We start from the raw sequence: 27,771 nt of genomic DNA on the forward strand, positions 1-27,771 counted from the left end.
ATGTCCGTGGTAGTTCAGCACCTAGGGGAAAATGCACCTGATTTTGAATCGGTAGAATATTTTTTTTAAGATGTGTTTCAACACCGAGGAGGAAATGGTCCTAAAGTAAATTTATAATGAGTAATAAATGTGCTCCTGGAAGTAAAGTATTTACAGCATTTTAATCCCTATTTATACCGTGCATCTCAAACCGAGGAGGAAACACTGAGAAGACAAAAGTACCTCCGAGACCCTGAGAACTCCCCCACACCACCATGAATGAAACCGTGCCCGATACAGTAACTGGATTATAATTTTTGGTGTTATTAATTTTATTATCATTGGCTGCTTTACTTTTTTGGGTTCATCCTGCTCCTCTTCTTCCTCTCTCCCTTCCTCTTGCTGCTTCCTCTTGGGAATTATGGCTCACCCGGGGAGAAGAGGCTACGATAACCGGGAGATAGTGCTGAAGTACATCCACTATAAACTCTCGCAGAGGGGATACGACTGGGCTGCCGCCGAGGACGGGGCACCCCTGCCTCCGGCTCTCTCTCCTCCTGCTGCTGGTGCTGCTGCTGCTGCGGTCGCCACTGCCGCTGCTGCTGGGACTTCCTCTGATCACACTGGGCTGGTGTCTCCGCACCCCGAGCCCCCCGGCTCGGCTGCTGCTAGCCACGCGCCCCCGGCCGAGGGGCTGCGCCCCGCGCCCCAGGTCGTCCACCTCACCCTGCGCCAGGCGGGGGACGAGTTCTCCCGCCGCTACCAGAGGGACTTTGCCCAAATGTCCGGCCAGCTGCACCTGACCCCCTTCACGGCCAGGGGCCGCTTCGTGGCGGTGGTGGAGGAGCTCTTCCGAGATGGGGTTAACTGGGGCAGGATTGTGGCCTTCTTCGAGTTCGGTGGTGTGATGTGCGTGGAGAGCGTCAACCGGGAGATGTCTCCCCTCGTGGACAGCATCGCCGCCTGGATGACCGAATACCTGAACCGGCACTTGCACAACTGGATCCAGGACAACGGAGGCTGGGTACGTCCCCCGATTGCTCGTTCCCTCTCCCGGCTCTGGCCGGCGGACGGTGGGGCTCCAGGGTGGGCAGCGCCCGGGGGGGGGGGTTGCACTCGCGCTGGGGGGGAGCAGAAGGTTTGCCTGGGGGGCTTCTGCACTGGTGTGTGCTGGGACAGCGTGGGCCTCTTGCCGGCTGGTGGGTTTCACCTCGTTGCGGCGTTACAGGGAAGCGGTTTGGGATGGGGGCAGCGGCTACAACTTGGGAACGAAAAAAGGATGAGCGAGGCACCTTCTTCATCGGGGGTCTCTGCTTTCCTACTCCCATCCACTCTCTCCGGCTGGTGGCACCAGCCCTGACCAAGGCAGGGTCCTGCAGCGGGGTGGGACGGGGCAGCAGAGGCGCCCATCCAGCTGCCGGGAACAGGCAGGTGGTGGCAGGTCCCAGGCGCAGCGGGGAGGACAGCAGGGACTGCGAGTGTCTGCGTGCGTGCAGGCGTCCCTGCCCGTTAGGGGTGACGTGCCGGGCAGGCGCGCGACGAAGACGGCATCCCGGTGCTGCGGGCGGGCAGGTGGCCCTTGGTGTCGGCGTCTACAGCTGCGGTGGCAACGGGGTGTTTACGGTGTAGGATAACGTCTCGTGTGGAAAATCTGTCTTTGTCTCGAGATGAAACAAAGGTGCCGGGAGCCGCGTCGGTGGGATTGTTCTGGAAAACGAGTATTGGTTGTGATCCGATGGGGGACTGTGTTTCTGGGGTAGAGATCACCTCCGGCCGGGGCTGGCTTCAGCATCATCCCGAAAGGGACGATTTCCACTTGTGGAAAATGGACAGCTTTGCCACTGGTAGTCAGTCAAAAGCCTTTCCCTTTTCTCCCTCTCTCTTTCCAAAGGAAATAACCGCATTGAAATTGGAAAGGTATTTCTTTCCTTTTTTCCCGTATGAATTGATAGACTGTAACAAAATGTGTTCCCAGCCGCTGTCCCGCACACCAAACCTGTTATATGTGTAACGCTTATGATATTAACGCGTTGGAGGAAGAAACGGCAAAAGTTATACCCAAGAATAAACTTTACATATGGGCTGAGGGCTGGCGTAAGTCGCCTAGGGATGGAGGTCTGCGAGGTAGGAGACTGGCAATTTCAGGTCCAGCCCCCCCGTGAAATGCCATCAGAGAGCTGACTCAGTTACCCAGCATACCTTTAAGAGGCGTGTGTAAAGCAAATGTATATGTTTCCCATTTAATACGGTTTGTGAAGCATTACCGTGTTAAATTCTCAGCATTGGGTCTCTTGCTAAGTCACTGTTGGGGTCAGTAATGTGCTACCCGCATTAACCATCTCTGTTAAAAACCCGAAGATGCTGCCTTCCCGCTGCCGAACCCGCCTGACTAAAGTGTATACATGTCCAGGGATGCAGAGGACATCTACACGCTGCTGTCACGGAGGGAGTAAGGCTTTGGGACCCTTTTCTCAGCCGGAATCATGTTGCGCACCTCCCAGAGGAGCGCTTCGGGTCCCTGGCGACAAGTCATGTTGGAGGCAGGATCCTTCTCCTGCTCTCTCCCCTGCCTCCACCAAGAAGAAAAAGAATTCAAGATTCATGGGGCCAGAAGGGGGAGCAAAAAATGCGTGTGCGTGTGTGTGTGTGTGTGTGTCTGTGTATTTATATACACATATATACAAATGTATATACAAATATGCATACATATACAGACACACACATACATATATATACACACACACACAAAATGACTCCGGCGCTTAGTGGTTGGGACCACACTTGGGAGAGATAGACTTTTTCCCTCATTCTCTATTTCATGGATCACTACAGAGGGTTTGTTGGTGGGTTTTTTTTTCCCCACGAAACAGATAACCGGGGGAAAAAAACAAAAATCTGCAAACAGTTCAGGCTTTTGGAGACCTTGGGTGGTTAAAAGACGAGCAGCTAAAGGGTTAGGGATTTTGCGACTGCACTTCTGGGCTGGGATGCCTAACTTCTGCGTAAGTCCCTCCTCAGGCTGGAAGCCCGTTTGCGGAGCTGGGGCCCTCGGTGCGCTCCAGAGCCAGTGAAGTCATTCTGTTGACTCCAGTGAGCTTTGGATCAAATCCGTCAGCATGCTGGAGATGTATTGTCCTGCGGGTGTATTGTGTAAAGAGAAACGTAAATAATGAATAAAACCCAGAATGTGAAAAGACAGGTGTTACCGGGCGTGATTGGCCAGATGGGGCGAGCGCTGGAGCTGCTTCTCAACAGCTAGAAATACAAGAAACTCGGACTAGAAACACTGACTGCCTTTAAAAGGAAAAGATGCTTCTCATCGATAGCCGTTTAGTTCTTCATTGAGGTTTCCTATAAACAAAAGCTCCGGAGTTTGGATGCATGCGATGCCGTTTACTACCGCTTGTTATTTGTAACATACGCATGGATGAAGATGTGCAGAATATTACCCCAGGGTGGCTTTGGGCTGTCTGTCTGGTGAATGGCTGATACCTTTGAGCCATGGGATCATTAAGCACAGGCAAAACCTTCTAGCCAGTTACAAAGAGCAAAAGACTACCATGAAGTTGCAGACACAGCTTTTAGGATCCTCTCCTCAGACAGAAGAAATCAAGGATGGGAGGGGGCAGTGGATTTTTATCTTCCCCCCCCCCCCCCCCCCCCCTTTCCCTCTCCCCCCTTTTCTAGCTTTTGGGATCTGTCAGTGGAAAAGCATACATTAATATACGCACTCGGTCTTCAGCTTGGCACTTGCACCGTACCCCATGTACGAACCTTATTAAAGTGGCATAAATGGCTCTTCCGAAGTAGTGGGTCACCTCGTAGGTGGTGTGGCTTTGCAGGACCTCAGCAGGGCAGCGTGCAAGATCTCCCCTGTCACGCAGGTTCCTGCAACAAGTGGGAGCGCCGGCTGTTGCAGCCGTCTCCTCCTTTACGTGGTGGCTCCCCGGTGTGCTGCGGAGTGGTGAGTTTATTAGGGGCTGCGCAGTAGTAGAGAAGAGGGCATCGGAGTTAGTCACAGGCATACATTACGCGGTGCGTGAGTTGGACAGCGGGTGCTTTGAATCTATTGTATGGGCCCATGTCTTACGCTCCGGTCTGAAGTTTGGTTGCAACATCTGTCTTATTTATCTCTTTCTTTTGAATCGGTTCCGTCAGTTGACCATGTATTTTCAGGACGAGGATTCTTTATATTGCAAGGAAAACGAGGAAGGAAAGCAGCGTATCGAAGGGCGGGCTGGAAGGGGGTATAGCTGGTGGACTATAAATTTTAAGCACTAGACATCGCTGTTAATGGTGTCTGGGGATTGTTAATAACCTTACAATACACAGCGTCATGGGTTTGTTCGAAACTTAGAAAAAGCGACAGATGGGGACTGCCTGCACGGAGGCTGTGTTATTAGCTTGTGGTTCTGGTGGCAAATAAATGCAGCTTTCAAAGATTTTCACGTAGGCCAGGATACCACAATATTGTACTTTTGGCCTGATAACATCTTAATTGTGTTAGAAAAGAAATAAGAGGAGAACCAGCTCATCTCTGCAGTTTCGTGGTACTTGGTATAATGTATGCTTTCTGATGGACAGCTTAATGGCTTCATTTCGTTTTCTAGAGCCCAGTGTTTGAGCTGCAGAAGGGCCGGCTCGGAGTGGGCTGTCACACTTGGTGACTTTTGACTTTGACGTAGGGAACATTGAAGTGATGCAGCTGGTGCGGGGGGAGTAACTGTGTTTGTCTGGCAGCGATGGGTTCCCTCTTTGGGCACACCACCTAATGTAGGCGGGAGCCGTGCTCATCTCTGGGCGCTTCTAGTATCCCACATACGGCTTCTTCCCCGAGCTGTTCAAGAAAAAAGCAAGAGCGTGAGAACTATAGAAGGGAAACACAAGCACGATCATATATGTATAGGCAAGTATGTATTTGATGTAAAGAAGCCCAGGTGAGAGAAGCAGCATCATGTTGAAAATTTAGCCAAGAAAACATCATTTTAAATGACAATATTTCCATTTGAACCAGGAATGTGATGGTCGTGTGTTTGCCTCCGATTCTGTTCTTTTATTGCAGTTCTTTATTTTGTTTGAGAGTTAAGGCCAGGTATGGGGGCGGATTTAGATGTCTGAAGTGGACCTGATGTGGAACATAAATGCTTGCATCCCCTGAGAGCCTGCCTGGCCAGAAGGGTGGCAAAAGTCCCCGGCTTCTCGCTGTTCCTCACCCAAGCCAGCCAGGAGCTGCTTCTGCCTTGAGAGAAGGGAGCTGCTCTGCATGCTGTGGGAGACACCATTCCCAAAACTTGTGTGTCCTGAAGCTGGCAGGCTGCTGTCACTCATGTGCCATCCTCACGTGCAAACTGAGCCCAGGAGAAGTCCCCACTTTTCCTGGCGGATCCTTGGTTAAGGCCTCTCCCAAGGTAATGGGAGGTTTGCCTGGGAGACCTTCTCCAGCATAGCAGGGGGGTAGACACCTGTCTCTCTGACATCTCAGGAGATGCCAGACGGCTGCTGGTTTTGCCAAGGTGTCCTCCCCTTTGGCAGCAGGGCTCGTCCTCATTCTGCAGGGGTGAGATTTCATTTGGTGGAGGAGGAAGACCCGGGGTGTCTAATTCCTGCTGTCTGATGTGTTTTCTCAGGTGGGTGTCTGCAGCCAAATGCTCAGATGCTTCTTGGACCAGCAACTAGACACCAGGTTTCCCTTTTCCTGGGTTGACTGCCCTAATCACTGAGCTTCCTCTTTTTTTTTTTCTTTTCTTTTTGCATAGTAAATAATTCATTTTCTTTGCTTGGTGGCACGCCTTGGAAAGGAAGTGTGGAGAGTCACTGTGCCCTGCGGCGGTCCGTAGCCCCCTCGTGAAGGTGAGGGGTGGCAGATGCATCAGCCCGTGGGCTGGTGCTGGAGGGCGTGCATATCGGTGTGATGCAGGGGCCTTCCCATGCTCGTGTGTGGGGCACCGAACGAAATCTCATCCCTTTCGGGCTCCAGAGCTGCTCTGCCAACAGCTGGGCCGGGCACCCGCCTCCGCAGCACGCTGCTTCTCCTGCGAGTCCCTGAGCAACATCCTCTTGCTCGTCCGGCACAGGACAGTGCCTTGCTCGGAGCCGGATGCCCCACGCTGGAGCAGAGGCGCGTCGAGTTTTGGGTTGGGATTTTTTTTTTTTTTTTTTTTTTGCCAGCGACATGCGGCCTTGTAACGACTCAATCCCCAGCGGGGCTAACCCCAAGTCACTGTTTGACTGGTAAAAGGAAACTATCTGAAATCCACTCAGTTAAATAAATGAATTGGCAGTTTCAAGTGTTACACCTTCTAGGTCCTTTGCCAGTTTTTGTGGCTTTGTGGGTTTATAATCGAATTCTCAAAATATTATCAAAATATTTTTCTTTTTGCTGTTGCTGAAGAGCGAGAAATTCATTCTGTGGAGGACCTGTGCTGAAGCAAGGCGTGTAAGAGCTAAGGCAGAAAGAGAAAATGGTTGTGGTTCTCTAGTCCCTTTCATTTATAATAGCTTTCTCCGTAACGTGCAACAATGTCAGGTTGCATATTTTCTCAGAAGTCTCGTCTTGTCTTTTTTTTTTTTTTTTTTTTTTAAATTAAAAATACATATATTGACTGTGACCTTTAAAATTTCAGAACCAGGGGTCTCGGTGATGGAGATGATGTCATTTGCCTTGATCTTGCAAAGAACCATAAAGTTCAAACAGCAATCCTATTAAAAAGTTTTACTTTACTTTCAATATTGAGAAAGAAGTTAGTTGTGTGCCTGCATTAACACAGGCCTCTCTCGAGCTGCAGCGTTAGCTCTGCTGGGCAGTAAGTAGCTTAGTTTTTTGAGTATGTAGCTTGAAATTCAGGGTCGGTAATCCATGGAGAAAATCCAGTTGAATTTTTCTGCCGAGGCACAAGCATTTCTCTGATGGCGAAGCATGGCTCTAGCGGGAGAATCACAAGACCCATGCAATGATGTGTGAAATTGCATGTGGAGCAGAAGCATTTTCTCAGCGGCCGGATCCCAGGCCCCGGGCTTCCTAAGGCAGCACGGGAACTTTGTACCGCATCGCCAGCAAACATTAAGCCCTTGTGCCCGATGCAGGCATCCTTGACGGGACGGTCATCTTTGGGTGGGTTGGACCTGGGCGAGTGGATGGGAGGGAGGTGGATGTAGAAACGGGAGCAGAGCTGGGCTGCTGCTCCGAAACCTCTGCTGTGAGTTTGGTCTCGCCTGAGCATCTTTCTTATGAGGAAGGGCTTAGGCACTTGGGTCTTTTTGGTCTAGAGAAAAGAAGTCTGAGGGGGGATCTTATCAATACTTATAAATACTTAAAGGGTTAGTGCCAGGTAGATGGGAACAGTCTTTTTTCAATGGTGCCCAGTGATAGGACAAGAGGTAATGGACACAAACTTGAACGTAGGAAGTTCCATCTTAACATGAGGAGGGACTTTTTTGCTTGGAGGGTGGCAGAGCACTGGAACAGGCTGCCCAGAGAGGTGGTGGAGTCTCCCACTCTGGAGACATTCAAAACCCACCTGGACGCTGTCCTGTGCAACCTGCCCCCATGGCAGGGGGGTTGGACTAGATGATCTCCGGAGGTCCCTTCCAACCCTGACCGTTCTGTTGATTTTGTTTGTGCCTGGCGTGCCAATAGCAAGCTGGCCTTGAGCTCTGCCATCACCACCAAGGGATGCTGGGCTTACGGCTTGATTGGGGCAGGACTGGTTGAAGTGGCGGCTCTCCCTACGCCGCTCGGCTTGTTAACGCTAGCCGCCAGCCATCCTGCTGCATCCTTGTGTTCTCTCTCACTCCGCAGCCACCTCGCCAGGCTAACCCCCACTGCTGTAGCACCGCCGTCCTAGCCCGGGGCTCGCTGCCGGCCGGGGGTCTGGGCAGCCGCAAACTGGGTCAGCAGCCTTGGCAATCGAGCCGCCGAGGCTAGAAAACAAGGGCGATAGGTCTCATTAAATAACAACTCTCCTGTGGCAAACTGAATTTTTATTTTTGGGGGCTATTGCATTTCCATCCCTTTCAGGGATGGGGGTTACGGTGGAGCGTGCAGCCGGGCACCCTGCAGCGTGCTGGCCCGGCACGCTCCCAGCTCCCACGGTGCACACCCTTTGCCTTGGGTTCGGTGGGTGTCTGTTCGTGGAGGACTGGCAGTCCTCGACTTTCTGCAGGCCTTTCTGACCGTCCCTCTCCGTCACTGCTGCTGGTGCCGGGCATTGGGCATCAGATACCGTCCCGAGTGCTGCTGCCCAGCCGATGGCTGCGTCCGGCCCTTCCCGTCTCCCTCTCTGCCCTCTTTTATTTTCCTTCACGCCCTTGGGAGGGTGGAGCCCAGCCCTGTTTGGTTTGTTGGTTTTTGTAATTTTTTAAAAATAATTTATTTATGAGCACCTCGTGGCTGCTCCCGTACCTACTGACCTAGTAATAATAACAACAACACTTGTTACTCAGTGGCAGCAAAATACTGATTATTTCTGAGGGCAGTACCGGCCTGTTTTATTTTCCATTTCATATATAATAATAGGATGGATGAAGGTGTGCGGTGCCATAAATCTTCTCTTCCCCAGCAGGATAACGTCCAGGCCTTCTTGGCAAACATCTGCCGATGACAGATTTGAGGGATTTTTATTTTACTCTGGCTTTCGGTCTCATTAACAATCTGATAGCTTTTTTTTTTTTTTTTTGCCTTTTTTTTTTTTTGGCTCCTGAAAGAGTAGGAAACCGGATAACTTTTCCAAATGCATCTAAAAGTCTGGAATTTATTTTCTGTTATTTTATCCTAATGTTAGTTTGCTGTCATATCTATTGTATATCGATGCACTTTGCTAAATATCCCTCGCTGGAAACTTTCTTGTGGGTTTCTGGATCTACAGTTAATGAGTAAGAAAACAAATCTGATTTTAGAAAGTGTTGCCATTGACTTCAGTAGGAACAGGAAGAGGCACTTAATTGGACAATTGTAGTTATGTTTACTTTGTATATGTGGCAAGAAAAATAAGATCAAATGGAAAGCCACAGGTTTTCAACTAATAGAGAAAAACAGCCTTTTCTGCAACGCATGATTAACCTTTGGGAGCTGTTTTCATGGCAGAGCTGTGAGTGGAAGTACTAAGTTGCATTCAGGAAAGGTTTAGGTATTTATAAGGGTAAAGAAAACGTCTGTACTTATGTTCAAATGAAATTGCTTGGAAGGGCATTCAGTCACACACCTTGATGAAGCAGGGGGTAAATTTAACGTCAGCTGCTGAAATGAGATCACCAGGTGCTGAGGGTAGACCTTTCTCTGGGGAATGCTATTTCAAAATTGTCTATTACATTGCTTCTCCCCCAGAGCACCTGGTGCTGGTCGGTGACTGGGGATACTGGGATAGGTGCACTGCTGGTCCCCTGCACAGCCAGGGAAAACTTCTTACTTCTGCATGTGTTTTGTAAAAGTAAATATAATTGTAAATGTGCTTATTGTGTTGCTAAGAGCACCCACTCACTGAATTTACTCCTGTGCTGACTGAAGATCTGTTACGAATTGCCACACTTAGAGTTAGTTAAAAGAAATAGCATCCTTCAAGGTATGTATAATTTTGTTGCTATTTTATTTTATTGGACCATGAAAAGGATGATGCCATTTTGTTGATTGAAAAGTGGGTTTTGGGGTACTTTCATGAGTAATTTATGTACATGGGCCAGGTACAATCAAAAAGAAAAGGCCCCATTTTTCTCACATAGTGATTGAAAGAGGCTGTTGCGCAGTTGTTTGAGAAAGCAACTGAGAGTCAAAACTTAACTTCCTCTTCTTGGCTCTAGTACTCAGTACACGATAGGATATGGGGCAAATCATTAATCTCTCTCTTTTTTGGTTAACCCAGCTGTGAAATGGGTATTTCTGCTAGCTCTACAGCACACCAGGTCTGGGAAATGTATTGTTGCCCACCACGCTATCATGAGTTGGGCTGATGTTTTTTTAATTAGAAAAAAAGTCCTACAAGGTACAATATTGAACAAGATGTCTGTCGGGGTAATTTGGAGCTTACGGTAAAATTCAAATCTGTAGCATTACATCTTGTCATTGCTGGAGCTCATTAGTCTGGGAAAGAGCAAAGTGAGTCAGATTGTGAAACTACCTGGGGGTGAGATTTGAGTGGAGAGGGGAGGTAGAAGAAAGAAAGAAAGAAAAGTTAAATGGAAATTCAGCTTAAACTTTTTCAGCTCTAGTGTTTGGATGCGTTTAGCAATGCTTGTGATGGAAACAGATTAAAAAGATCACTTTCAGGTGTCGATTTCTAGTTTTTATTTAGGAAAAGGGTGAGCAGTGTGAGAAATGGCAACTGACAATGTTAGTGTTTTCCTTTATGTATCAGCACAGTTCAGCAGGTGTTTCATGAAGGAATTGTCCTTCTATTTCCATTCCCACCATATGTGAAAGCTGTCTGTGGCACTTCAGGGGAAGGAGCAATAAGCTGTATTACATGGACCTGTAAGAAGTCTCTTCGTGCACACAAATTGTTTTGCTTCCATCCACAAGCTTCATTAGGTGTTCAGGTACAGGCAGAAAAAGCAATTTTAAAACATTTTTTTTTTTAAAAAGTGAGTAGTAATCAAGCTTTTGGGCTTGACCACGAGGTTGAAGTTAGTGCTAACTATCTTGTTGAACTGAGGCTTAGGAGTCAAAATTCCTGTTGCATGCTTTGGAGAGACTTGCATGAGTCACTGGAAAGTCAGGATGGGTCCTTGGATGGGAAGCCAGTGAAATGCCTCTCTGCGGTATGGGACAGTCCTGCAGCATGTCTTTGTGATGGAGTAGCTATTGCCAGCTTTGTGTCTAAAGGAAAGAACTCCTTGCTTAAGAAAACTCATCACATGCTCAGGCTATGTATTATAAAATGTAGTGGAGGACCCTATTTCTAATCTTTCTTCTGAAGAAAAAAAGAATTAAAAATATTTCAAAGACAAATTCAAATACAGTAGTAAATGAATTGGCATTTCCATTAGCAGAATAAGATGGTCAGTGTAGATTAGTAAAATCTGTTGAACTTCTTAAGAATGTACGCACAGCTCAAGGAAAAAATGACATTAAAAAAACTGAAGTAAAGACTCTCTTGTTCATAATAGAAGCAAACCCTGCATCGTGCTCCAAGTGTCTGCACATTTTAGTTCAAGTTAGACATATCCAAAGCCCCTCTCCTGAAGTCGTCTGGCAAATCACAGTAAATCACGCTGTCTAAATCCCCAGTCTGCTGCTGGATGCGAAAGGTCCCGAATATAACCAAGGAGGAGGCCTAATGCCCCTATTCTTTTCAGGTTCCAGCTTGACCTGTTCCTTTCTCTGTTGTCCAGATCAGTGCTGCCGTTCAGCCTGGGCGAGGGAAAGGCCGTCCTCCTCGTGGGGCTGGAGTGTGATGGTGGGGTGCACCTGGGCTGCTCAAAAATCTTTACCCTCATACTGAAAGAAGTCCAGCATTGAGGGTTTAAAATGATTTCTTTAATTTTGTTGGAGGTGATTAACTTGGAGCGAAACACTGAGCAGTAGAGAGGCAAGGGAGGAAATAAAACCAGTGGCTTGAAATGTCAGGTGGCAATCAAGGCTGCAAGTAAATGAGCCGGCCTGGAGTCTGTTCAGGCTTCTGCAGTAGCTCACGGCTGTCTGCAAAAAATTCCTGCAGTAGAAAATTCGCATATTTGGCTCTGGACTGAATGTGTGAAATCCTTGCCCGGTTGGAGTCAATAGCTATTTTTTTCCAATACGGATGCTAAAACCAGCAGTGTCCAGCCTCATACAGCAGTGAGCATGGGGCCGCCCCAAAAAGGATCTATAAAGCGTTGTAAAAAGCCTTGGTTGTAGTGGATGGTTGGGCATGTCTGTGCAGCAGTGGAAAACTGGAGCAAGGCTGCCTCGGGTTTTGCCTGGAGAGTGCTCCTCAGCTTCCCTAGGCGTCCTCGCTGAGAGGGGAACCTGGCCCAGGATGCTGCAGATGTCCCTCTGACAGTGCCTGGGTGGGCCAGGTGTGGTGGAGTCCCACCAGGACCACAGCGGCTTTCTGGAAATGGGTTCTGCTCAGCTTCGGCCAGTGAAGCCATGTCTCAGCCCCAGGGGCGAGCGGATGAGCCTCCCCGGTGCTTTCGGACCGCAAGAGGGGGAGCTCCCCTGTCTGCTCTCCAGCCTGGGCGGCACAAGTGGTGGGGAAACCTGTCAAGGCATCTCTTCGTACCTCTTTTTTTTGTATCTGTTGAAGCTGATTGTTTCACAAGGGAACAGCGTATTTATTTTGCAAGCAATTGGCTTTTTTTGCCTTTGTTTTTTTATTATTTCATTATATTTTTCCCCAACCCATCAAGAAGGACATGTAGGGGCATGGTAGCCTGCCCTGCAGGCTGGGACTTCTGTGGCAGTTTAATGGGCTGAAGGAAAAGGCAGCAGTGGCACACCATTAGGCTATGTAAACGGGTTTGTTTTAGAAAATTTTCTCTTTTTTTTCCTCTCCTCTCTGTTCCCTTCTCTCACCCCTACAGACATAAATATATCATTCTCACGAACAAAACTGTTTAATTTTAATAACTGGCCTAGAGCTAAAACTGACAGTGGGAGAGGAGCTGTTTGGTTTGCAGTCGCTGACAGCTGGAATAAACTACCTGTTCCCTTGGAAAGGATGGACAGCCAGCTTGTTTGGTTCTGAGGACACTTTGATCCCTGAAGAAAACGCCTTTCTCCAAAAAAAGAAAAGAAAAAAAAAGACTGGAACTGCGGCAGCTTGGTGTTACTGACCGCTCTTTATTCGTAAGGCTCTAAGTATGGTGGAGAAACACTGTGTGCGGACGTCCCTCATCTCTGTAGTTCAGATCCTTCTGTTGAGAGCAATTCCTCATCGTGAAAGGTCACTGTCACCAGCACCTTGGGAGGAACTCGGGATCCCGCTAAAATAAGCTTCCTGTGATCAAGGTCCCTACCAGGCTGGTTTGACAAGAGCTATTCGGCATAGCTAAATGGCTGGGGTTCTTAAAACCCTGCCTTGAAGCGACGAAGGCTGGGAGATTAGTTAGATATTAAATAATTTTGCAATGCCTAGTTTTACCTCTTGCTCTGTAAGAAAGTCAGCCTTCTTACGTTCCCAGTTCTCAGAAGAAAATGGCAGCACTCCCATTTCCTCTTCTCCCTCAGGGCCTGCCACCCTTTTTATTTTCATTTTTTTCCTCCCAGGGCCATTAGACAACATGCAAATTACTGTTAATAGGGCCAGAACAATACGGCATTCCCAGTGGGATCGTTAGGGTCAAAGCCATCGTGTGCCAGCCCACAGTGCAATACTAATTTTGGCTGTGCCTGCCCCAAGGTTTGGAGGTCAGGCGGAAGGGGGCCATGAAGCATGGACCCAAGCAGGACCTGTCCCTGCAGCCCCCCACAGTGGGCTCTGGCCGGGCTGTGCCTGGGGTCTCTCCTGACCCTCCTAGCAAGGCTGGTGTGCTGCAAGGCCCTGGCTCCTTGCCCTACCTCTCCTGCAACCTCATCAGATGTACCTCAGAGGAGACAAGTCCTCCCCTGGGCAGAGACCCTGCATACCACTTCCCTCCCTCCCTTGCCCTGCTGCTCCAGAGAGGCATCTTTGCGCTTTGAGAAAGAAGAAAGCACCACGTGGCTCATTTTGACATGAGCTCCCACTTGAAATACAGGGATGCCAGGTAGCAAAAGGGTGGTGGTGGGTCTGGGCTTGCCAAAGGGCAGCTGATAGCCCTCATCCACCCTGAGCTTTGGTGTGGCGTCTCCAGAGGGGCAGGGACAGGTTGGGGGAGCTGTGGAGAGGATGGTCTACCCCCACATCTCCCTTCTCTGCCCCAGACCCTTCCTTCTGGAAACCCTGAGAGGCCTCCCACGGAGAGACATGAGGGCAATCAATATTTTAGCATTAGCTCTGTAAACTACATGGACTGTCTGACACAGCTCAAGGAAGGAGGGGGCTTGCCTTCAGACCTTGGCCTTGGCCTAGTTTCTGTCTCTGCCTTTGCTTCAAAATCATGGGATTTTGTTGATGGGGTTGTTTTCAAGGCTCCTTTTGTAACACCTTTGACAGGGAGGTGGCTGTAACTATATTTAAAAGTGGATATAGGTGAGGAAAGAGAAATGTACCTCTGACATCCCTGACTGAGGTAAAAGTAGAGTACATCGGCTGACTCTGCCAAGACTGGCATTGTGAGTTCCCTGTTTTTCCTACAAAACTGGCTGAGGGGCAGTTACCCCCGCCACAGGGCAGGGGCTGAAATCCCTGCCTTGGTTGCACTTTTAGCAATGGCAAGTCCCTGCCGTCATATCTTCACCCCAGGTTTTGGTGGATGAACAAAAGGAATGCTTTGGATTTTATAAAGTGTTTCAAGTAGTGGTTCAGGTCTTTTTCTTTTTCCTTTTCTTTCCCCCCTCCTCTTTTTGACCTTGCCAGGGATTCTGCTAGCTCCCTGGTGCTGCAAGCCCGGATGTGCTTACCCTTAAGAGGTAGCGGTAGCCTCGCCGAAGTCCCTGACTTCCAGGGAAGCAGGATGAGAGGACTGAAGCAGAAAGTGAAACTCTAAAACCAAAAATGCAACAGAGCAGCCTTCTTTCATTTTCCCAACTGAGCATAATGCAAAAAGTAAACAGTTGGCACAAATGACTAATGCAGGTTTGCCAGGAGGTTGATCAAAAACATGCCGAATTCAGCAGTATGTTTTGCACAAAGTTCAATGGGGTTTTGCATCAGACTCGTAGCAAGGTAGGCAAGAATTTTTTTTTTGAAAGAAAAATGTCATTTAAAAAAATGTGGAAAATTCTCCTGTTCTACCTCCTACATGTTTCTATTGTCAAACAGTCACTGATCTTATTTTAGACTTGACCTTCGTGTTCTTTCCACAGCACGCAGGCTGAATGACATGTTATTCAAGTTCTCAGACAATATTATGATATATCTGCTTTTATATTTAGCTGTAACTTTTATTCTCCTTATAAACAAACCCACCTAATGCAACCACCACCTATCCAGGGAAAGTATTTCCATTCCCCTCAGTTTAATTTGGACAAATTTGGCATGAAAACATTCAATAGTTCCATAATAACCTTTGCAACAGGATGCCTGCTGTGCTGACATGCAGGTCTAGAGCGACTTGTACCATGTGCCAGGAAATTGCATTCTTCAGAAAAATCTAGACATAAATTCTGAACAATCAACACTTAAATTTTGAAAAGTCTGGCAGCAAGCTGTTATCTGCCTCATGGGTTTTCGCTTTAATAGCTTTTTGCTTTCTGAGCTCTACCTCTCCGTCCTTTATGCAGGCTGTACGCCTCTGGCCCAAGTCGGCTGAGCTCTATAAAGCAGAGAGAGGGGGCAATTAGTTGTTTCTCTCTTGTTGTTGTTGTGTGCCTGTGTGTTCCAGCACTGCACCTTGGCACAGCAGGGAGGTGATTTCTTACCAGAAGAAAGTGGCGCTTAGCTGGACGTTACACAAACAGGCGTTCAGCGCTCAGTGAACGTGCACGCAACAGGAGCGTGCTGGGTTGCAGTGCGGTTCAACCTTGCCTCCCAGCCTGGAGAGCTGGAAAGGGGATGGGAAGAGATGAAGTACCACCAGACCCAACTGTCCTAGATCAGCCAGGGCTGTCCTTCACCCTGGGACAAGCCAGTTTGCCGAGATATGAGGGGACCAAAGAGCAGACTGACTCCAAGGTGAGAAAAAGTTTTCCCCGCCTTGAGGTCTCTGAGCACTTGGATCTTGCTGCTAATCTCACTGGAAGTGGAACAAACAAACAGCATCTCTGGGATGCCCATCTTCCAGAACTGCTGCTGGCTTGGCTGGAAGGTCTCCGTGACTCTCAAACGTTCCCGAAACCTGCATTGCTCCTACTTATGGGAGCAACGGTATGGCTGAAAGACCTTTATGCGACTGTCTGCTGAGACCTTCTAGTTGTGTGTCAAATGTTACATTAGCAAAAAAGGGTGGTTCTAGACAGACACAACTGCATCCATGAGCTTTGCCGCTAGGATTTTGCAAGAAAAACTGACAAAACACACGTGGCTCCCTGGGAAAGAAAAAACCCACGGGCTTTTGTGATGAATTCAGTAAAGCAACCAGCCAATTTAATCGGCAAAACATTAAATGGGATTCTAGGTGGAGGCAGGGATGGGGAGGGGATGTTCCATGGATATGAACTTGAAGCAAAATGAAGGGCTGCGAAACCGTGTGAACTGAACCCCATCCGGGAAGGCTTACTAAAACTTGAGCCAGGAAAAATTATAGAGCTCTATAAATAGCTAAATTGAAAATTGAATGCATTTGTGTGTGTGTGTGGATGCACACATCTATCTATGAGGTCATGTGTGTAAAAGAAATACAGTAGTACTTCATGTGTTGGGTTTTTTTTAAGTAGTGGAAAATGTTTTAATGATTTTTTTTTTTTTTTTTTTTTCCTAGAGACAGTACGTTATGTTCTGTCCTTAGGGCCAAAAACACAAAGTGCCTATTTTCATGAGGAATCCTACAGAAGGAGGAAGGGAAAGTATTATGCAGTGTAGCAAGGGTATAGTAGCCATTCCACAGTGATTACACATCCAAGCAAAGCCTGTGCTAGAAAACTCAAAAATATATTAGAAGCGGAAAACAAGATGTGTGAAGTGTTTCCTATTCCCTCCCCACGCTTAATGACAACCAAGCAAGCTGGGAGGCAGTCATGGAGTTTAAATTTAACCCCTTGTGTTTGATGATAAGACTGTATTTCAGTGGCAGGCAGCAAGCACATTATGTACACACTAGATTGAGGACTGATTGAGGACTTCCTCTGCTTATTAATTTTGCTCCCTCAAAACTTTCAGTTATTTTCAGTATCTTAAAATAGTCCAGACACAAACCAGAAGTGACTGGAAGCACTAAATAATGCAGTAGACGTTCAGGAATTAAGGTAGATTAAATGAATCCCAGCCTGAATGGATCCTTAATTAAAGTACAAAACTGGTTTTAGTTTTATACCAATAATTTGTTATTCAAAGTCTGACCCTCCCCATTACCTTTTAATACCTTTCATTCATCCTGCAATGGTCAAATGATGAATGAAATCAGTCTTCTGGAAAAAAAAAAAAAAAGAAAGAAAAAAAGGCTCTTTTTTTTTATACGTAATTCAAATGAATTAAAGAATCTGTATAGTTGTCCAATTTTATTCAGGAGCAAGATGTAGTCTGGAGTGTAATGCCCTCATACCACGAGGGAATCAATTTTGTATTCGAGTCTCCTTTGCCGGCTTGTTTAATCGTTTATGATAACATCAGTAGCTTGGTAAATGATGTAATGGGAGTTAAATCAGGATGACCAACATAAACATCTGTCAGTGCATGTGAACATTTGATGTATGACCCCAGGGCCCAGTGCAGCAGTCAGTATCTTGGCAAGGAGTCCTTGGACGTCAGCGTCACTCGAGGTTGCAGGATTGAACGCTGGAGAGGATACACGCCGTCTTCTCTGGGCCGTTAGCCACGAACTGGGTATGTGATCGGGCTGGTTGGTGTTGGGTGTATCACTCGGCAGTGTGTCCCCTCCGGTTACTCACTGTGGGCAGAGCTCACCCCAGTGCTGAGGGTCAGGGCAAGGCACCGGCATCGCGGTGCTTCTCCCAGTGAGCCCCAGCTGGCATTAGGTGGTGAGTCGGCTTGCGCTGGTCCTCCGAAGAGCAGGAGAGTTTTACAGAGGTAACTGATATCATTCTGGGCATCCAAGTAGACGGAGATTCACAGTCTGATTTGTACCCAAAAAATCAGCCTTGGGGTTTCGTGACCTTAACATCAGAAGGATTATTTCTTAGGCTTGGATCATAATGGTGTTATTTTCATTCAAAATCATCTTGTCATCATGTTCTTGCATGGATTTGTAATTTTCTGAAAGCAAGCTGGCTAGTATGTTCATGTTCCTCATTAATCTTTTTTTTTTGTTTTTAAATGAGATTCATATGGGAAGCTAATAATATCTAATATGGACAAATGTGTAAGTTACTGAACATGTATGCCCTCTGCAGAAATGGACGGAAAGGGTCTGAAAAAAATGTGTTGCAGGGGAAGCACAGAGCTAAGGGATCTCTGCCTGCTATGTTTTGGATTAAATTGTTCTTTGAAGGCGAAGTCTTTGGTGCACAGGTAACACAGGTGGGAAACGCCTCAGTGAGGGGTACAGGGGGGCGGATGGCTCTGGCTCCCGTGTTATCGACAGAAGCCTCAGCCTGTGCAGTGGCTGGACACGAAAACTGTGGTTGGTCCCATGTGCCCGCCGCCCCCAAGAGCAGCTTTGCTTTAATGAGGGGAGTTACGGGAAAACTGTTCCCGTTCATGCTACATCCTTGCTGTTATAAACATGATTGTTTTCACAAAAAAAAAAAAAAGCATATTTAGGTATTTTACTCCTTTTTAATATCTTCAAGGTACTACGCGGTTATAATTTACTTGAAAAGAGGTCTTTTATCGGTCTTCAATAAGTACCTGAAGTTGCAAAATGTAGACATCTTATTGCCATGACTTTTCAAAAGAGAGCTGGCAGCATCCCCCGGTTTTTATTATGAATATAATTTAGACTCTGTTTGCAACAAGAAGGAATAAGTTATATATTCCAGAGTTATTAGGATTTTTTGGAGATGAAATGCAAGCCATTTAAGAATGCAACTTAAGCTCCATTACTTCAAAAAAATGCAAGCTAAAATATTTTATCTCTTTAAAGAGGCACTGCCAACTTAAAAAAAAATCATAATTAGCTGAATATGTTAAAATTTAAAGTGCCAGAACAGCACAAAGTATTCTAAATGAGAAGGAAGACTGAAGAAATAAACCACTCCTCCTTGCCCGCAGATGTGCGCACATGCAGCACATGTGCCCAATTTGGTTTTTACAAAGTATGCTGTCAAATGAATACTGTCATGTTCCCTGTTTAATCAGTTTCCTCTTTTATTTGTGTGCTGTTGTATATAAAAGGAAATCTGCTTGTAAAGTCAGGCTTTTTAATAATTCATTCAAAAATGATTAGAGTTCAAGGGGAAAGTTGTTCCTTTAAATGACTGAGCCAAATAGGAAAAAAACATGGGTATCAGAGGGTGAAATTCACTTCTGCCTACATTATGTATTGCATATTTAAATTCCATGTTCAGACCTAAAAATTAGGCTTAAAATGGAATGTCAGCAGTTATCATCTCTATTTGGGTCCTCCTTTACCCTCTGCTTGGGTAAATTTTGTTTGTTGTGAATTGTCAAAGGTGCTTTCTTATGCAATAAGATAAGAAAGATGATTCTTTTTTCTTTTTTTTTTTTGGTTTTTACATAATCTGTGTCTTCTCAAAACAGGCTGAAAAATCCCAGTGGGAATATATTTTTTTGCTAGTGGTGATTTTCATCTTCTCTTCAGGCTATGCTCTACTAAGTAGCATCCCTGAGAAATGGTCGTTATTTCCAGCTGGGTGCTGGGCTGGTGGGAAGGGGGATGGACCAGGTGCGGCAAGGCCTTTGCTCCAGGAGAGCGGAGATGCCGATCAGCTCCCGTGCAATTGCTATTTAAACAAATGAAAGGCTGCTGACCGATTCGGTATCATGACATTTGGAGGCTGACGGAGGGACGGGGCGAATGAGTCGATGGGTGGGCCAGGCGCGGGACTGGCTGGGCTTCAGCCCTTTGGGTGATTGCGCCTGTGCCCTGGGAAAGTGCTTGCAGTGGGTTTTTTATTTCATGTTTTCCTTCCTTTCTCTTGTGCAACAATACGACTACCAAGGGCCTGGATTCAACAACGTGCTTTGACTCGAAACTTCCCTTTGAAATCCCTGTCAACACTTTCCCAACATTCAGCTAAAGCAGTGAAACAACGGGGCACGAGGGCACTGAAGCAGAGATGAGAGCCTGCGCGTTGTACTGGCTCCAGTCTCCAGAACTGTCCATGTAGCCCCAGAAAGCCTCTTTCTATTAATGGGAACATTTCCTTCAACTGCTTCGCTTTCCAGAAGCAGCCTAACCAGCTGTGACCTGCGTTTCCAGTAGTTGCTGGGGGCTGGTTTTACAAGCGCTGCTCAGAGCTTGCATGGTGAACCCCAAACATCTTTCCATTTCAGGGAGGCTCAGGTGGGGTGGTCTGCACTTCCGCCATGCAAAGCTAGTATGTTTGCATGTGGTTAGGGTGTGTACCATCCTTGGGGATGCTGCCCTGCCTTGCCTTGCGCTTTGTCTCTGGTCCTCCTGAAGCCACTCTTGAATGAGTGGAACATTGTTGTCCAAGTCACTCGAGTGTGGTGATGCCACTTAGATGTGACTGAAACCCAAGAGGTGATAGAGGCGTGAAGAGGAAGGAAGATAGCGCTTGTCAGATAGCACTCTGTGGTCAGCAGATCCAAGGATATTCGTAGGTCAATATTGCAGGTCAGGAACACCTTGGTCATGGGAATACATAATCACATTTCTTGAGCTGGAACAGCCTTAATCCAGGCCCCTGGTTCAAGTCTAAGGTCTATGCGTCTTGGCATGGGAAAGTGTTTGGTAAGTTCCAGAAGTGTCATTGGGGTATATCCGCGATGTGGGAAAGACTGCTGTTAGTGACAGAACGACTCTGGACCCGGTGGGGTCCATGGTTTTCTTGGAGGAATCAGCAAGTGACAGCTGACACGTGGCATGCAGACAAATAGATGGTTTGATGCTAGGTACGGTACCAGTAGATGGTGCTGAAGAATGGATAGCACAGTTTCCAGGTTTTGCACGGACCTTGTTTGGGGGCATTTTGCTAGCTCCTTGCATGCCGATCTTTGTGTGGAGGTCTTATCATCAGCTGGGCGAAGCCTGGGCCCTGAGGTCTGAGACGAACAGGTTATTGAGTATATCACAACTTCAGTTTCTCCTGCTAAATTGAAGATCTTTCATGTTTCAAAATTGTGCGTGTTGCTAGTACGACATTCCCTCTACTAAGCATGCTCTGAAACTGCTTACTCGCTGGCAGTAAACAGCATTATTTTAGCAGCTTATCATAACACCCAACAGCTGCTCATTTTCAGCGAAAGGCCAATGTTTATTGGCCTCCTGCTATTGCCTCTGTGCTCTTCTGTCATGTACTGCTTTTGTCTCAGAAGGTCTGCAGTCCTTGCGGGTGTGATCCCAGTCCCAGCAGACTCTCACTTGACCTCCGTACACTTTGAGTCAGATCTGAAGCCGTCATTTTTTCACCTCGGGTTGTGTCCTACTTGCTACAGGTCAGCAGTGCTGGAGTTCCTAACCGAGTAGGTCACTGCTGTAGTGTTTTCCATTTGAGGTAGGAAACCATCTGTATGAGAAAAAAAAGAAAGAATTTGATATTGTTTCATGAAAAAAAGATTCTATATTTTACCAGTTCATTTATGAGTGATTTTCCATTTTTAGCTTTATATGCTTTTAATGTTGAGTCTAAATTAGGCCACAGGAAAAGGATGGTCTATCTTCAAAGAAACAATTAGGCTGATTGCGTTCTTCAGATTCGTGGAAAACAGCTGTGGGTGTAGCAGTAGCGCTCAAGTGTTCTTCCATGCTAGCACACAAGGTGCGGGTGGCAAGCTGGATACTTCTGCTGTGTGGGAGTTTGGAGGAGGGGCTCGGTAAAACTGGTTGGTGAAAATTACCAACAGAGCCGTAAAGCTGGGATGGTAGGACCTTCTAGAGGTGCATGAGCCAGGGGAAGTGGACAGGAGGAAAGGCATCTCACATCTTCTTCATGCAACTATTAAGCCTCACTGGATTTTCATGGTCAGAGCCCACATTGCACAGATGCGTGAATACGTTCTTTTTCACTGCTGCCTGCCCATTAGGAAAAGTTTCCTTAAGTGTGTAATTATCATTCCTTTGATTGAAACGCAACCTTACCCTTACTGATGCAACCTATGGGAAGCACATCTTGTGCATTTATTACACATTCACAAACCTTTGTGGGATGTTTTGAAGGCAAGTGGATGTGTGGCTAACTGCTGAATTAAGAAAGATCCTCAGAGAGGCAAGAGTAGGAAAAGAAGTATTACCTTAAAATGTATGAATTGTACTTAGCTGTTCAGTATGTCTTCCTGCTATTCCTTGTGCAGTGCACTTTCAGAATTAAATTTAGAAAGCATGACACTCATTTTCATGTATTTGTTTGCACGTTAACTTTTACACATGAAAGCTGAACTTATATGTCAAATAAATTGCTTATTTTCCATGTGAGAATACCATTTTGTGTGTGAAAAGGCATGTTCATGAGGGATCACGTATATGCAGAGTGATAGGCCATCAAAATCGCCAGTGATGAGGTTGTATCCCAGCTGGAAGGTGATACTAGGAGGAGAGCTCCACACAAACCCTTTGGGAAACCCACAATGGTTCTGCCAGCAGATACTCCACTCTTTGCTCTGTAAGGCTTTGTAGTGGCCATTCTTCTGATTTCCTAACAGCTTTTGATACAGCTCATCCAGGACAGTTAGTTAACCTCCACTGTTCATATTTGGTACCCAATGACGTACATGTAGGTGACTAACATACCTCACTGGACCATAGCGTGACATTTTGATGAGAAGCTCAATATGAGCCAGCAATGTGCGATCGCAGCCCAGAAGGCCAACCGTATCCTGGGCTTCCTCAGAAGTGTGGCCAGCAGGTCAAAGGAGGTGATTCTGCCCCTCTACTCCACTCTCATGAGACACCACCTGGAGTACTGCATCCAGCTCTGGAGTCCCCAAAATAAGAAGAACATGGACCTGCTGGAGCGTGTCCAGAGGAGAGCCACAAGGATAATATCCGAGGGCTGGAGCACCTCTCCTATGAGGAGAGGCTGAAAGAGTTGGGGTTGTTCAGCCTGGAGAAGAGAAGGCTCCGGGGAGATCTTCTTGCGGCCTTTCAGTACCTAAAGGGGGCCTACAGGAGAGCTGGGGAAGGACTTTTTACTAGGGCATGTAGCGATAGGGCGAGGGGGAATGGCTTTAAACTAGAACAGGGCAGATTCATATTGAACATTAGGAAGAAGTTTTTCACTTTGAGGGTGGTATGGCACTGGAACAGGTTGCTCAAACGGGTTGTTGAGGCCCCACCCCTGGAGGTGTTCAAGGCCAGGCTGGACGTGGCCTTGGGCAACCTGGTCTAGTGGGAGGTGTCCCTGCCTATGGCAGGGGGGTTGGAACTCGATGATCTTCAAAGTCCTTTCCAACCTAAACCATTCTATGATTCTATGATTCTATGTTTTTTGATGACACAGATTTCCCAGGATTTCTCTACTCAAGTTATTCAGAAACAGGTGTGGAGGAGCAGTTGTTCCTTAACGAGTCCATGAACCAGTAGTCTTTTTTTTTTGTTGTTGCTCCTGAGCAGCCTTTAGTGTATTGCAGCTTTGGTTTTGGCTAAAAAGGAACAAAGCACTCTTATTGCGGAGCAGGAGTGGCAACTCACGGAAAAATTCAGAAATAGCTGCTCTTCAGTAATCCCACATAAAGGTGAACTCTATTCTTTCAGTGGGCTCTGTGGATGTGCTGCCGGGCTTGGTTTGGGGCTTCTGAAGACCTCTCTTCACAGTTTATGTTACTTAGTGGTTGTCTGAATGGTGACTCCAGAAACATTTAGCTTGGCAGGCAAACTGAACAAGCTTTGTTTAAATAACCAAACAGGTACAGGAGGCTATTTGATGTTTGGAATTGTCAACAAATGATGTTGAATGTATATTTTAAGCAAAATCTTTGTAAGTTTCCTACCGCTTCAAAATACAAATTCAGACGTCAGGGTTGGTTTGAGAATATTAAGTGTACAAGGGTACAAGTGCTTGTATGTGAGGTGCTGCAGTTTGGTTTGGGCAGGCAGCTCTTTGCTGTCTTGCCAATGGTAACAGAGCAATAGCTGGGACTTGCAAAAACAAGTGTTGCTCTTCTTCTGAGAAGCTCCAGCCCATTCAGCAAATATAAAAAAAAAATTAGGAAAAGATCTTCATTGTTTTGGTGTTACGGATTTCGTTGGCACCTGGAAGAGGAACACAGTTCATAATTTAAAACCTCTCCAGTCTCCCTTCCAGCACTGGCCAGTTGGTGTTTCTGAAAGAGACACATGTGCATGTCCTGACCAGTCCTGTAGCCCATCTTCTGTTTTACAGCTGAAGAGTACAAGGAGTCCTTTTGAGTGGTATTCATTCTACCTAATTTTCATTATACCTTTCTGCTGGCCAGGCTGCGATGCCTTTGCAGACACCGAGGGCTGCTGGGGCTGTCGGAGAGCTGCTGCTGAGCCTCCCCAAAACCGCTCGCTCCAGCCCCGGGCGGCAGCAATGGTCAGAGCCTGCAGGCTGCGTGTGTGCCCGAAAAGCCAGAAGTATTTATGTGGCTTTTTTTGCAGCAAATGCCGATATTTCAGTGAAGTACTTTGCATTTCTCTTTGTCTCTTTGGGTTTGCAAGTTACCGAGACTTAGGAAGCCTTCTTGTTTATTGTTCCCTCTCTCACTTTCACATGACTTTTTATTGAAGGCCTGAGCACTTCTTAGGCAGAGTGTTAGATTCAACATTCTTTTTAAATTAAATGTACTGGGGTGACCTAATCAGACGCTAGCTGGTTGACCACAGGAATGGGAACCACGATACTCTGTAATCTAGTTTAACGTTAATTCACTCTTTGACCTTAGGCAAACAGCTTAGTTGCTGCAAAATGGGGATGATAATTCCTTTGAAATGTTGACAGAAAATTGAATAAATAAGCACATTTTACTCTCCGTGGGTCGGGCGGTCTTATTTTCAAAGGGACTTCAGAGCTTCCATTCTTTCAGATTACTTCAGAGTGAAGGGATGTAGCACAGGCTTCTGAATCACCGAGGACTTGGTGTGTTTTCCCAATACTGACCCCCATACCTCAGCTTTCTGTTATGTGTGGGGGCTTTTTTTCGGGATGGAGTGAGGGATTCATGCCTTGCCTCCACTGGCCATGCCATTCACCATCTTACACCTTGTGGCGTGTAGACACTAAACGGATGGACATCTTACTTCCCCTTCAGGCAGAAATGTGACACGCAATTCCATGATGTTTTTAGTTCTGAAATAGTGTACCTTTATACTAAATAATGACGCTAATGAATTCGGCTCTGTAGGGTTGAGTGCAGCAGTGGCTTCATTGGCTGCCAGTGAGTTTGCCTCTCTGGCTTTGCCTGAAATTTCCCGTGAAGCCCAAAGCGGTCCGCTTGCTGTTTAACATCCCGGTGACAAAACACCTTGTGACAGCAGAGCAACCTTTCCAGTATTTCATTTCTCAATTGTGTTTTTTAAACTTTGAAGTGCCATTTATTTTGACACCTGGTATTTTTCAGGCCAGGCTTTTATTTGGTGGGAATAGCATTAATGTGTATTAAAGGCAGAAAAGCCTGAGGAAATGGTTAGGAGTTATTCCCAGAATGTAAATAATTTCCTAAATTTTGAGCTCTACAAGTCTGATGTGTTTTAAATGGCCTTCCAGAGTGCAAAATGAAACTCAGCGTGGCATTTAACCAACAGTTTACAGAGGTGCTAGTTATTCCACTTGGCTATATTTAGGAGTCCAGGAAACAACAATGACAAAAAAAATAACGAAACATTCTTGCAAAAAAAAAAAAATTAAAGGAACAGTTTCAGCTGTAAAACTGATGTCTACAGCAAAAAACCACAGCTGCTAAATGTTACCAAATCATAATAATTGTGACAGAGTTACATCCCGATCTTTCTTTAAGACATCTTCACCCATATGAAGGCCTCTTGATTTAAACAGGACTCTGCAGCAGCAGGGGGGTTTATGTTAGAGGGTCCTGGTAAAACTGGACTGCTCATGTAAATCAAGGCTTATTTTTGCATTCCAAAGGGTGAAAAAGTCATATGAGGGGAGTGAGACGCAAGACGTGTGAGGAAACCTTTATACAGAAACTCCGTGCTGGTGAAGTCTCAGCTGGACACTGTGTCTCACTTCGAAGAGGAAAGCAGTCGATCAGGCAGGGGGGAAGGCCAGAGGACACCCCTGTGGGCTGGGGAGCATCGCCCGCAAGGAAAACCAGAGCAAACGCTGCCTGTTGCATCTGTGAAAGAGCGCAGAAGGCTAAGGGATGGCAGGATAAGTTGAGCGAGGAGCAGCCACAGAGCCCAAAGCGGGTAGGACAAGAGCAGAAGGCTCAAAAATTTCATAGGTGTAGTTGAGGGACCACCTCTAGCTTAATGAAACCCTACTTAGTAAAGTCAAGACAGTACAATTGACATAGGTAAGTGGACATAAATAGTCCCTTTCCAGCAAATAAAGCAGGTAAAGTAACTTGGGCTGATAGTTTGCACTCTGCCATATGAAGTGATGTAACTTTTACCAACCTTTAAAATACTGATCGTGAATGAGTCAGTGTTTCTCAAGGGCTTTGGTCAGCTGTTCCCGTTTACTGGTCTGGAATCTCACTTTTATCATCCAGTCTCCTTGAGCTTCTCCTCATCTGTTTAGAACCGGAGTTACCATCATTATAGTGAGATACTGTCATAGTACGGAGGTTGGAAATTCACTGTGATAGATGCTACTTAAATATATGGGGAGGCAGAGCTACCTGCTTTTTCAGGTCTGTGGTTGAATTGTTTTCCTGCTTCAGCACGGTTCATTAGGGCTCTGATTTCTCGTCACGGCACTTTTATAACCCTCGCATAAATGCAGTTTTATCATCAAAAGGGTGTTTTTTGCTGCAAGAAAGTGCTAGAGAGCGTATTGATGCAAGCTTCCTTCCTTAATCCCCACCCTCCCCCAGGATAAACGGCGTTTGCGCTGCCTGTGCCCTTAAGCTGCCGCAGTTACAGTGGTCAGCTATTCCTAGTGCCGACCTGGCCTCAGCCCGGGCTGCCGTAAACACGAGATGCGATGCAGATTAGAGGGCACCCGCTTGAATAGGAGCATCAGCGGGCGCGGGCCGGGCACAGACGCCGCATTGTTAGGAAGGGGAGGGAGCTGGTCTCGCAGGGCTAGTCTCAACATCCTCCGGCCGTGCCAAAGGGAGAGCCTGGGAACGACTGTGTTAAAGGGTGGGTTGCCATTTAGCCCTCGTGTTCCTCCTCTGAGAGTTTTGCCGCTATCCAAGGGTGATTACTGGACGGGCGAAACTCCCCCTTCGCCCTCCTTTCGGGCAGGTAGAAAGTCATTTTATAACCAAGCGCCCTCTTTTGCCCGTCTGCCCGCCCGCCCCTGGCCCCTTGTCATGAGCAGGTCGATGGCGGTGGCCAGCAGCATCCCTAATGAGGTCCCTAGCTGCTCGCTGGGCTGATTTGGTTGTAGTTTTTAATAATGCGAGGTTATTTTGTTAGCGGCTTTACTTTCCAAGTCTTTTCCCCCTTCCAGCACCCCTAGGTACAGCTCTACTGGATCAGTTACCATCTGCTCCAGTGTTTGCATTTAGCCTGCAGGGCCTGTGATCTCAGAAATATTTCCTGTAAATGGGATCTCTCATGCCAGGCCTGTCACACAATAGATATATAATTGGATAAAACCTAAACTGAAAACAACAAACAAAAAGAAGAAAACTACATGTTGTGCCATACACGGCGCGTGAGGCTGTCCAAAATGAGATACGCTCCTTGTTTATGTCTGAAGCTGCTCTCGTATATCTTTTTTATTCCCCTTTGCCGTTTAACAAAATCAAATTAATGTAATAACTAGATTCCACGGTGCATTTTTTCCCCACTTAATATCCGACTCGAGCAGCTTGCGGTGCACATGCAAGAACAGCGTTAGTGCCACAACAAATGCATTTGCTGCGTTTTAAGTCTCGATCCTGGTCTTGGGTACCAGGTGGAGCCGGCGTGTGGGTCCCAAATCTTTCTTCTTCTCCATGGGTTGGC

General features: G+C 46.8%; 1 protein-coding gene across 1 annotated transcript in view; it reads left to right on the top strand.

Moving 5' to 3' along the window:
- Positions 1–313: 313 nt before the first annotated feature.
- The window catches only part of BCL2 (BCL2 apoptosis regulator), a 100,151-nt gene continuing 72,693 nt past the window's right edge, over positions 314–27,771 (top strand). The window contains exon 1 of the mRNA XM_082499572.1: positions 314–1,003. Coding sequence (XP_082355698.1) covers positions 401–1,003 — 603 coding nt within the window. The 5' untranslated portion in view covers positions 314–400. The remainder of the gene's footprint in view (positions 1,004–27,771) is intronic.

The sequence above is a fragment of the Vanellus vanellus genome, assembly GCF_965231255.1.
Source record: "Vanellus vanellus genome assembly, chromosome: 2".
Classification (NCBI taxonomy): Eukaryota; Metazoa; Chordata; class Aves; order Charadriiformes; family Charadriidae; genus Vanellus; species Vanellus vanellus.